At 34.8% G+C, this 11,600-nt stretch overlaps 1 protein-coding gene across 18 annotated transcripts; it reads left to right on the top strand.

Annotated features, from left to right (window-relative positions):
• Window positions 1-93: 93 nt before the first annotated feature.
• LOC105688872 (mitogen-activated protein kinase kinase kinase kinase 5) lies at window positions 94-11,400 on the top strand. 18 transcript variants are annotated; one of them, XR_007279058.1, is made up of 22 exons: window positions 94-365; window positions 439-496; window positions 718-873; window positions 959-1,191; window positions 1,280-1,543; window positions 1,613-1,808; window positions 1,892-1,995; window positions 2,085-2,152; window positions 2,732-2,815; window positions 3,259-3,297; window positions 3,967-4,020; window positions 4,345-4,415; window positions 5,249-5,395; window positions 5,674-5,855; window positions 5,934-6,138; window positions 6,220-6,403; window positions 6,477-6,754; window positions 6,837-6,920; window positions 6,997-7,089; window positions 7,183-7,309; window positions 7,440-7,589; window positions 8,699-11,400. XR_007279058.1 is itself a non-coding variant. In XM_020853953.2 (21 exons), exons 1-21 carry the CDS (start codon window positions 255-257, stop codon window positions 7,537-7,539), a joined length of 2,832 nt encoding a protein of 943 aa, XP_020709612.1. In that variant the 5' UTR covers window positions 94-254; the 3' UTR covers window positions 7,540-11,400. The 18 variants fall into 18 exon arrangements, 17 of the variants coding, with proteins under 17 accessions (XP_020709612.1, XP_048513543.1, XP_020709613.1 ...); XM_020853953.2 differs by having other exon boundaries at window positions 5,680-5,855; window positions 7,440-11,400; XM_048657586.1 differs by having other exon boundaries at window positions 95-365; window positions 7,440-11,400.
• The last annotated feature ends 200 nt before the right edge of the window (window positions 11,401-11,600 follow it).

Raw genomic sequence — 11,600 nt, 5'->3', positions numbered from 1 at the left:
GTGTGTGTAAGGAACGCACGTGAGTCGATTTTCTCGGATCTTCAGTCGACGAACACGTAGTCGATTTTCAGAATCAACCAGTTCCTCGCTTGGTTCGCAGCATATTTCGGAGCTGTTGTGAACAATGGCGACGTTTCGACAGAAGTGGAAGTGACATCCCCGTTATCAAATGTGTTTTTACTTAGTAATATTAGTGATTTGTAGATATTAGGCAGGATTCTTAGAACATAGTATTATTTGTGTTTTAACTCGAGATGGCAAGTAACGCAAACGCATTGTCCAGTGATATAAGTCGACGAAATCCACAGGACGAATACGAACTTATTCAGAGGATAGGCAGTGGTACCTACGGCGATGTTTATAAGGTTATTACCGGCGATGTTTCATTAATTTGACGAGCTATCTAACGCAGGAGTCTAATTGAGATCTATTTTTTAGGCTAAAAGACTTTCAATGAACGATCTTGCTGCCATCAAAGTTATCAAACTCGAGCCAGGTAGGCCAATCTGTCATTCGAAATTCATTCCTGTGGTACAATCTTAATTCATTGAACATTATATACATATTCATGCTGTCAACATGACTTGTACCATCTCACACCGTAAGGTACTCAATGTGACTAATGACAGATTGTTCCAAATTCTTGGGCAAAGTTTCACACCCATAAATGTGTCTGAATATTTGATTATCACCTAATCATATGCTTGTACTTCTTAGGAGATGATTTTGCAATAATACAACAGGAGATTTTGATGATGAAAGATTGTACGCATCCCAACATCATTGCATACTATGGAAGTTATCTACGAAGAGATAAATTATGGATTTGTATGGAGTACTGTGGTGGTGGGTCGCTTCAAGATATCTACCATAGTGAGTTGATTGATATTTTTTACTTCATGGTAGATAGCCTCTGTGAGTTTTACATGACTTCTTACTAATAATATTTTTATTTCAGTCACTGGACCATTATCTGAGATCCAGATAGCTTACATGTGTCGTGAGACGCTTCTAGGGCTATCTTATTTACATGAAAAAGGGAAAATGCATAGGGATATCAAAGGTGCCAACATTTTACTCACAGACAGTGGAGATGTAAAATTGGCAGACTTTGGTGTGTCTGCTCAGATTACAGCCACCATCAACAAAAGAAAAAGTTTCATTGGAACACCTTATTGGATGGCACCAGAGGTGATTCTAAATTCTGAAGATTATTCGTTACAATCTACCGGATGTTAATCTCTTTGATAACATTCAACAACTTGCTTATTTCAAACAGGTCGCTGCTGTAGAACGAAAAGGTGGCTACAATCAGCTTTGTGATATCTGGGCATGTGGTATAACATCGATCGAATTAGCAGAATTACAGCCACCAATGTTTGATCTACATCCCATGCGAGTCCTTTTTCTTATGTCAAAATCTGGCTTCAAACCACCAACATTGAAAGACAGGGACAAATGGAGTCCCACATTTCACAATTTCGTAAAAGTTGCGCTCACAAAAAACCCCAAAAAGAGACCAACGGCTGATAAATTACTGCAGGTATAATTACGAGAATTTTCAATGATCTTACAGGGCTTGCAATTTAATACATTCATGAAATATTTGCAGCATGCATTTTTCCAAAGCGATATGAGTAAAAGATTGGCTCTAGAACTGCTTCAAAAAGTTTCAAATCCAAGCCACATGTTTACGGAATTGGAACCTGATGATGATGGCGCAGTGCCGAATGTCCCTCAGAGGATAGCATCGCGGCATACCGCTAGATCTCGACAAAGAAGTCCCATTCCACAATTAGATAGCGATGGTGAGAATGATGCACCTGTTTTGATTCAGCACATTCATTGTATTAGAAATACAAACTTTCATTAAAAACTTTATTCTCCACAGATCGAATAAATTTAGATGACGGAACACTGCAGAGAGGCTCCATAGCTCCTCCAGTGGATAGTAACCCAGCTTGGGACATCATAGACATTATGAATAATGTCAAGGTGATAAATCGTCTTTGTATTAAATGTATTTACGGATTTCCTACAACGACTGATTAACATTATTTTGAATATTCTTTTGTCCGTTGCAGACTGTACATAATTGTGACGTGCATCCTGACTGCGGAATTGGAACAGCGTTTGAGGACGTCCAAGAAAAGTGAGCCATTTTTTTATTATTACACATGACCAAAAATATCTAGGTATTATTCTCTAGCTGAACAGCTGTTCCACCGATAGCGGTTTAGGCTTATTTTAGCATTCTGACTAACATGGTAATTGTTACATCATTCTCCATCTCCGTCATTACAAGTTATCATATTTTACAAGTTGTCTACATCTTCATCAGAAGGTATCTACTAAAACATGACCATTGGCGCTGAGTATCTCCATTTCCTTCACTTAGGCAATAATAATTCATCAAATTATTACATCTGCGACCCTGCAAACACAATAGAAACAACAAAAATCATCAAATGAAAAATATACCAGTAACCCCATGCACCAAAATCACAATGTATCATGTATCCATGTGCTTAATTCTGTCCTCAATGCTTTGACAATCGAAATTAGCATGCTTGCTTATGTTTTCTGTATGGTAGTCGTATTTAGACTTCCAGTACAAACAAACCGATAAACTATCACCGTCTGAAACCACCATTTCCGCGATTTGATGAGTATCTCCCAAAAGTCTAGAAAATTGCATTTATCAGGGCTACGTATTTTCTGTCTGTAATAGTAAGCATGGAGCTAGAGTTACAACCGATAGTAGACTGTCACGTCGAAGCAAAACCGGCACCGAGATTTTACAAATGAGTCTAAGGTAATTTGCAAGTCAGAGCTTGGTGTGAGGTGATCTTGATGAAATTGATCATCCCAAACTTTTCAAATATAATCAAACCCAATAACATAGAACTAAAGAAGTTCCAGTAATATAAAATGCTTTACAAGCTCCACGAAAATGAACTGTGAGGCAACATGAAATTGTTCAACATCTAGCATGTGCATGGGCATGAACGATGATAGAAGCTTGTATAAATCGTATTGATTACTTCAGCCGTTCTCAAATAGTATAGAGACAAATCGCTAATATTTTGGATTGAAATGGCTAAATGGAATAATTGTACAGTACTTATACTATGTATCAACCCCATCCTGCCGACAATCCCGAATCACTTTTTTTATTTCTAGTCAAAACTCTTTCATTTCCAATGTAGCGTTAATTTCTTTTTATCAGTTTGTAATTGTAATAATTTCTCCCAACAGGAGTCTATTGCAGTACATTGATGAGGAGTTGTTGCTAAGGTATTGGCAGGTAACCTTTTCCCTTGCATCTCGCACCTCGCACTCATATTTCCTATTTTCTCAAATTCATATCATAACACTATACAATCGTTAAAACGCTATGTCATTCAAAGATTTAAAACGAAGTTGTTTGCTACATCATGTCGTAATTTGACCTGCAGTCATTCACTTCCATCAATCACAGCCTGGAATTTATTTCACCATCTGTGGTTACCGTAAGTGAGTACCCTGCTGGCTGTACGGTCAGATAGTTTGTTGCTTTTGCATTAAACATCTTGTGCTATTAATGTGATTTAAGAATGCTCAAAATCTCGATCAATGATTAAAGCTGCTATTCATCTCCTTATCCTGATACTTGACTAACATGAAAATAGATAATTATATCAGCTAATTTCTAATAATATTAGTTTTGAAGCATCCGAAATAAGTTTTAGATACTGCACTTGAATCCTACACTAACTTTACATTATTCAGTGAAACACAAGCTATGCTTCTCGACTCAAAGCCTTTAAATATACCTATCGAAACGAAACGGCTTAAGGAATTCGAAAGCAGGGAATGGGATTTGAGTGTTTGGTGACGGAGAACGATAAACTAGAGAATATATATTTTTCGAAAATTAAAAATAGTCTTTCTGTTGCGTGTGTGACTCCAATTTCCTGTGTGCAGGGGGAATGCAATGTCGATGGTTGCTGGGCATTGCGATCAGCTATACTCCCTGCAGTAAGTAACTAAAACGCCATGATATAACAGTTGCCATTAAAACATACCAAACCCTGATGAATAGAAAAAATATTTCTGGGAGTTTGCATGCCCTGGCCGAATCTAAAGGGCTTTTATTTCTGACACAAATAGTAAAAATATCACAATGGTTATTTTCATTAGCCATTTCATTACCTTAATCCAATCACTATTTCATGGTGTACATACTATTTCATCTAATCTATTATTCTCATTACATTCCTCATTCGCAAGCTGTGTGTTAACTGCAATTAACAATATAGATTGGTTTGGTTTATTTCTCATGTTTTCTGATTTTTCTTCCAGAGCTACTTTACCACTCGGAGAATCATCTAGTGACTGTGAAGTACACCGTGACTATTACAACAATGTGACCGGTAAGCATCTGCAAATTTTCACTGTAGGACATAGCCAAGTGATAGCCGTTAGAATAAAAAAATATAATGAAACTGATGAAAATAGAACTAGCTCTTATTATTCATTGACAAAATCTTAGCGATCCTTTGAAAAGATAATTATCAAAAATGCTTGTACAGTAATAATATATGAGTAAAGATTTAAAGTCAAGTCAGAATCATAACATTTTCACAGACAATTGAGTGATGTGAAACATAATATTCTGTGTGTCTAGTTTTGTCATGTGATGTTAGTTGAGTACGTATGTGTTTTAAAACGTGTTGTATTATTGTTGCTTAGCTTGTGATACTAGAAGTGAAAGTAACACAATAATAATGAAATTCATCATCGTAAATCAATATATGGTAAGCTTTTTCATAAATTTGGATTTGGAGCAGAATTAAGCTGAAATAATCATTGGTGCCGTTGGATTTCTCTTTAAAAAGGGGATCTATTCAATTGCTCTATAACGAATTTCTTATGTATAATGACACTAGATCACATGAATAACATATTCAATTGGGGAAAATTGGAGTCTTTATGAAAAAGCTCGATCCAAATGATTCAATGTTAGAAGATTTTGGTATGCTGTGGAATGAAATTCACTGGTGGCAACAAGGTTCTGGTACAGTATTGCTCCACTACTGTCAACCATAGCAAAAAATTTCCATGAGCCCATTTGCACATTCTTTTTTTCATAATCGGGAATAACATTCAGGTTGATTGATTCTAAATTCTATGATTATAAGGGTTTTCTCTTATGTTATCAATAATATCATTAGACAGTAGTGTACAGAGTAGGTTGGATGCGTAGGGTTGCAAGCGAGTCCTAGACGTCACAGCTCTGTGGACGAGTTGTATGGCTTGGTGAGTGGGTCCCTCTCCTTGGCAGCCATCAATGGACAACGTCAGCGATCGCTCTCGGACAGTGGACCGAGAGATGAACTGCCACGGTCCAATGGTAGGAGCACGCTTGATGAAGTTTAATCACGCTTAGTCTTTTTCTATTCGCAGTGGTGGCTATACATATTGTAGAATGCCTTTCAATTTATCAATGAGTTTGTTGCTTTCACTAACTTCATTACAATTTACATTACTCATAAAATTAATCACCAACGTTTATTCTGTGGTATATTATTACCAAAACTGCATTGTACGTATAATTGAGGAAAGATGTAACGCTTGCTTCATATTTATGGAACTCAATCGAATTCGTGTGACTGAATTCACCACCCCAAGTTCCAGGTGATAACGAAATACCTGGTAACGGAGATGGTGAAAGCGTGGGACCCGATCTTTTATCTGACACTCCTCCAGTACCCCCGAGACGGAGGGACAGAAAGAGACACACGCCACCTAGACCTGTCAGTAACGGGCTTCCTCCGACACCGAAAGTCCATATGGGAGCATGCTTTTCGAAGGTGAGAAATTCATAATTTCTTCATATTTTGTTCTCTAAATTTTTCCACGTAGCTATAAGTGACATGTTTTTTGGGCAGGTATTCAACGGTTGCCCATTAAGGATACACTGTACGGCTAGTTGGATCCACCCTGACACAAGAGATCAGCATTTACTTATAGCTGCTGAGGAAGGAATTTACAATCTGAACTTGAATGAGTTACACGAAACTGCAATTGACCAGCTATATCCAAGACGAACTATTTGGATGTATGTTATAAAGGATGTTCTCATGTCCTTATCTGGTCGGTATATTGAATTGGAGAAATTTCATCTCCTCGATTGCAGTCCTCGATAATGAATGCTCGAATGATTCCACTTTTTAGGCAAAACTCCTCAGCTGTATAGACACGACCTTTTAGCAATGCAGAGTAAGCAAATGCACAGGTTTTCGCTCCACATGAACAGGATACCTGAGCGATTAGTACCTAGAAAATTTGCTCTGACCACCAAAGTTCCAGACACAAAAGGGTGTACAAAATGTTGTGTCGGTCGAAATCCTTACAATGGGTATGTGATATAAAATAAAAAATCTATTTTTTTGAATTAACGTATTTCTGCTATGAATAATATTACAATTCAGGTATAAATATCTCTGCGGTGCGATGCCAGCGGGTATATTTCTGATGCAGTGGTATGATCCCCTCAATAAATTCATGCTATTGAAACACTTCGAATGCTCGTTACCTTCACCTCTCAATGTTTTTGAGATGGTAATTACACCAGAGATGGAATATCCAATGGTGTGTGTTTCCGTCAAACAGGCGTATCAACAAAATAAATTAAAGTTAGACCTAATCAACATGAATTCTGGAGCAAGCTGGTTCCACAGTGATGAGTTGGAAGACATGGATGGTTCTGGTAAGCATTCCAAAATATTAGTTGTCTGGAAAAAGCGGGATTCATACCGGACCTTACACACGAGAATATGAATAATTTTCAGCTACCGTCATTCCAAGAAGAGAAAATCTTCAAGTGATCAATGTGATACAGCTCGAAAAAGATGCAATATTAGTATGCTACGACAGTACGTCTCCTTTTTTCCTCTTGATGATTGTTTTGAGATTTACACGAGTAAACTTGATTATTTTTCATTTTTGCAGACTTAATTAAGGTCGTGACACTACAAGGTAAACCACGTGTGAGCAAAAAGCAGATCTCCGAACTTCATTTCCACTTTCAAATCGAATCCATCAGTGAGTATGAACATAATTTCAATTTGCGACTTCAAATCTTCACAGCATTCTGTTAAAATATCAAAATATCATTATTTGATATTTTATTTACAGTTTGTTTACCGGACAGTGTACTAGCATTCCATAAGCACGGCATGCAAGGCAGAAGTTTTAAAAATGGCGATGTGACGCAAGAAATCATTGATCCAAGCAGAACATACAGATTACTTGGTTCTGATAAGTAAGTACAAGCCTAAGTTGTTCCGACAAGCCAGTATGGTTACTCAGTATCATTACTCGCATATTTGTTTGGAACGAATTTCTATTTTCTTGTATATTCTGAGGAGCTCTAAAATGCGTAAATTCAACAGGGTTGTGATGCTGGAAAGTCACTTGGTTCACACAGGAACATTGACAGAGTCCGAAGGGGCAGACTTGTACATACTCGCAGGACACGAAGCCAGCTATTAGCCTAGCACCTAGCTAATTTATTCTAGCTACAAGCAGCACGACTATAGCAAGTAAATAAATAATTTTCTTGGGCCACAATTCATTCAAACGATTTTCTAGAATTCATGTAAACTACAGTGACTATAGCAGAGATGCTGCTTCATCAATTAAGCCTTGCCAAATTTTTTTTCACAAGCCACCTATAACACAATAACCATTCATTATTGATCATACATTGTCATCTTTAATGATTTACATTCAGTTTGGTAAGGTATTGGGCAGCTGATTGTCCTGTCGCGCTTCTGATATAGATTCAATCAATTTGTGTAGCGCTTCGAAAAATTTAATAGCTTATTGTATACTGTACATAATTTTTTATAGAACGAATATCAGCGCCTGATTATTTTTATACTTCATCCCATTGATCAGAAACAAAGTCTGGTTTCAATTGAATTTTCACTAGCAATATAAGTGCTCTGTGTTGCGTTAGTTGATTATATTACCTAGTCTGCAAATCTCTACTCAGTCCCTAGGGTCTACTGATCAATTGTTAGAGTAGCAGTATAGTTACTATTTAATTGAAACACTTGTCGATTTATGACTAGTATTTGATTCATCAACGTAGAAGAGACAACAGAAGCTTTATTTCGTGGAGTGTTTCGTACTATAATTATTGCGATGAATATCGTTATTATTAGTAACTGATGATGATCGTCATGGTCTTGGAAGACGTGTAGATCAAAGTAATGTGATGTGATCAGCTTCAAGACTGGGATAAACGTAAGATCCATATTGAAGTTATAATTTCTTGTTGCTAAGTAAATAAGACAAAGTAAGAGTACCGGACAGTGAAGAGAGTATATTGAATATTAATTATCAGTAAAACAACATCCATTCTCATGTGCTCTTCTGTTTAGTCTTGTACTCTTAGGTTGTTGGGCACCAAAGTTTTTGTTATAAAATACAAAATTTGCCGATATAATTGAATTCTAAGAAAGGAAATAACTATTACAGAACCATTCGTTGTTCTGATATTACAATTTTGAATGTAAATAGGATGCACGGAAAAAAATGAAGAAAGTATTATATAATTAAAAATTTCATTCATTTATTGTATGTAAGGTTTGACTGCTTACAGTTTCATGCTAAATCATAGAATATAATACATAAGACTTTGCAGGTATTTACAAGTGATGTAGGATATACTCTCAGAAAACGGAACAGGAAAGATTCAGACCCCGAGAACGTGACTATAGTGTAAGTGAAATTAAATCGTATGCCGAAAAGGACTCCTACACTCCTTGAACTATGCAGTCCTTGTGAGATTTAGGTCTTAAATTGCCAGTCAAAATTTATTAAAAAAAAAAATCAAGGTTGCAGTATGAATTTCAAAAATTTATCGACTTACCAGTTTCTCTGGTATACATTTAACCTTTTGAGGTAATATGCTAACTATTGATTAATTAGAAACAAAATATTTTATAACATAGCTGACTCGTTGGTTGCAATCATCGCAAAGTTGAAACAAACAGATGACAAACCTCGTTATTCATTCGTTTGCGTTCCATTTTGCACTTAATAATTATTCTAATGCGTGAGTTGTCCCTAATTCGCAATGGTATCGAACATATCGTCGAAAAATCCGTTTGTTTCAGCTTATAAGATGGTGACAATGAGCAAGAATTAGTAATAATAATTCTGTAATATAATAACTAAAGTAACTTACCTCGTGTCGCAAACACCAAATTAAAAATACTCAATCAAACTTTGCATTAATCAAATCAGTGTAATACATTGTATTAGTACACTCATGTTAGGGCAAGCGATGTATGTTTTTGAAGAATGAAACGAAACAAACGTTGAGAGTAGAAAAAAAAAGTCTTCCTAAGTGTTTAAATTTGAAAAAAAAGAGTTCCGAAACGTGCTGAATTTGGCTATTAAAAATATTCACTTATGTTACTTCTTCAAGTATTTTAATCATATTCCATAACTAAAAACAATTCGTACGCACAACTCATCTATTTTCAACATTGTACCTCCCTAGTTTCATCATTTGCTGTGTTAAGCTTTTAGAGAAAATGATCCAATGTTGTTCTTTTCATCTGTTCGAACTATTCTTAATCATATAATCGATTTTTCATTTATCACAAAGACAATAATCATTCACACTACACAATGTATAATACCCATGTCTGAAGTGTTTGACTTGTAAGTTAAACGTTGTTTAAAGTGTAGCGAGACATGGATTGAAAAATAAAAGAAGAAAATTAAAGAAATACAGCTAGGGACCGGAGCATCCCTGTAGTGATTTATAGCTGCTGAAAATCCTGCTGGTCGATCTTTGTGACGCTCTGATAATTATAAAAAAAAAAAACAAATTAATACCCAGTTGTCGTTAAAAAAATAAAAAAATAATATTTTATAAAAAAAAAAAAAAAAAAAAAAAAAAAAAAAAATTGTAGCCCAGAATATGAGAGTAAAAAAAAATGAAAAAAATAAAACAATAAAAATATTTTATCAACTTTTAAGTGACGCTCTAAGCATGCGCGTCAAACATATCCATATTTTGCTCATGACCACGAACGTTGAAATATTCTCTTATACAATCACATTGATCCAGAAAATTATTAGCAAATAATTAATGTTACTAACTGGAACACATAGCAATTTATATCAGATTTCTCGATAGATTATTCATAGTTGATAAATAGGGCAATTAGTGCAGCAATGGAAATGTACGTACCTGTCCGAATCGACCAGATAGCTGGTTTTGCTTTCTAACACAAATTTTACATCACATTTATCTCATGATTGTTTATTGTATTTTTGAACTCTGACACGAATCAAGGTAGTTTTATCGAATAAAAAAATGAGTTTTCAATTCCTCAATTCAAAGCAGGAATTAGTAATTAGTAATCAGCAGGATTCAAATATTTCAAAGTTGAATACAAAAATATTTTCGAGAAGCAAAACCATAGCGAATACAAAAGAGAATTCTATATTTAATAATCGCGCAAGTCGTATACAGAAAAATTAATTTGTATAGCAGTTGAATGAGAGTAAAAATACCGAAATTAAGATAGGAATAAAATTGAAAATTTTTCTAGAGGTATTTTAAACGCTAAAATAAAAGAACTAAATCATAAACTTCATACCTACATAGCTCGTTGTTATAGCTGAGACTTTAGCTAAGCAGGATACGAAAAAAATAGAAATCATAGACATGTCTTACATACAAAATACAAACATAGATATGAGATTTAAAACCATACACCACGTATGGTATTAGAGATTATGGTATATTATACAAAACTTTGCTCTGATCATTGGAGAAACATCACGCAAGTAATAGGGCATCAAATGAACCTGATATCGAATCTCACCGATGACAAACTCGAACCATTTTGTGAATATATTACCTGATGAGTAGTTGAATACCGGGTTGAGTTAGGTATGTATGAATAAATAAATTAGCTGCTAAACGCCCCAATAACAAAATTTAAAAAATAAAAAAACAAACATTAATTACACTCATAAATATAGTACATACATTTAGAGATTCTACGTGCATTCATGTAATTTCGACTAATATATTCTCAACATTCGTCAAATCCTGAATCGATAGTACAGTACCGATGGTTCTTCGTCCTGTACTTTGAAAGATTTAAAAAAAAAAAAAAAAAAAAAAAAAAAAAAAAAAAAAACTAACAATGTAGGAAAAAGAGAAAGAAACAACATTCTAGAGGTAAAAACCATTGAATTATTAGTAATAATTATACTATAATCGAATAAATAACGGATCTGTATATAATGTCTGTATCATATTGGATTATTATACAAAAATAATTTAGTTTTCAGATGGTATAAAATATTCGTTATCCATTTTTGTGTCTCTGATTTACTTCATGTAAAGATAATTAATTTATTAAACAATTACGTATGTACTATAAGTATATACACAATACGTAGATGTATTTTTATTCAGAATTGTTGGTATATATGAATTTAAGTGAATATATTGTGTAAATAGCTGCACCTCGTACTAACTATTACAATAAGAAAGCTACACCAAATTACATTGC

The sequence above is a fragment of the Athalia rosae genome, chromosome 6 (assembly GCF_917208135.1).
Source record: "Athalia rosae chromosome 6, iyAthRosa1.1, whole genome shotgun sequence".
NCBI lineage: Eukaryota > Metazoa > Arthropoda > Insecta > Hymenoptera > Athaliidae > Athalia > Athalia rosae.
This window is presented reverse-complemented; position numbering and strand designations above follow the sequence as displayed.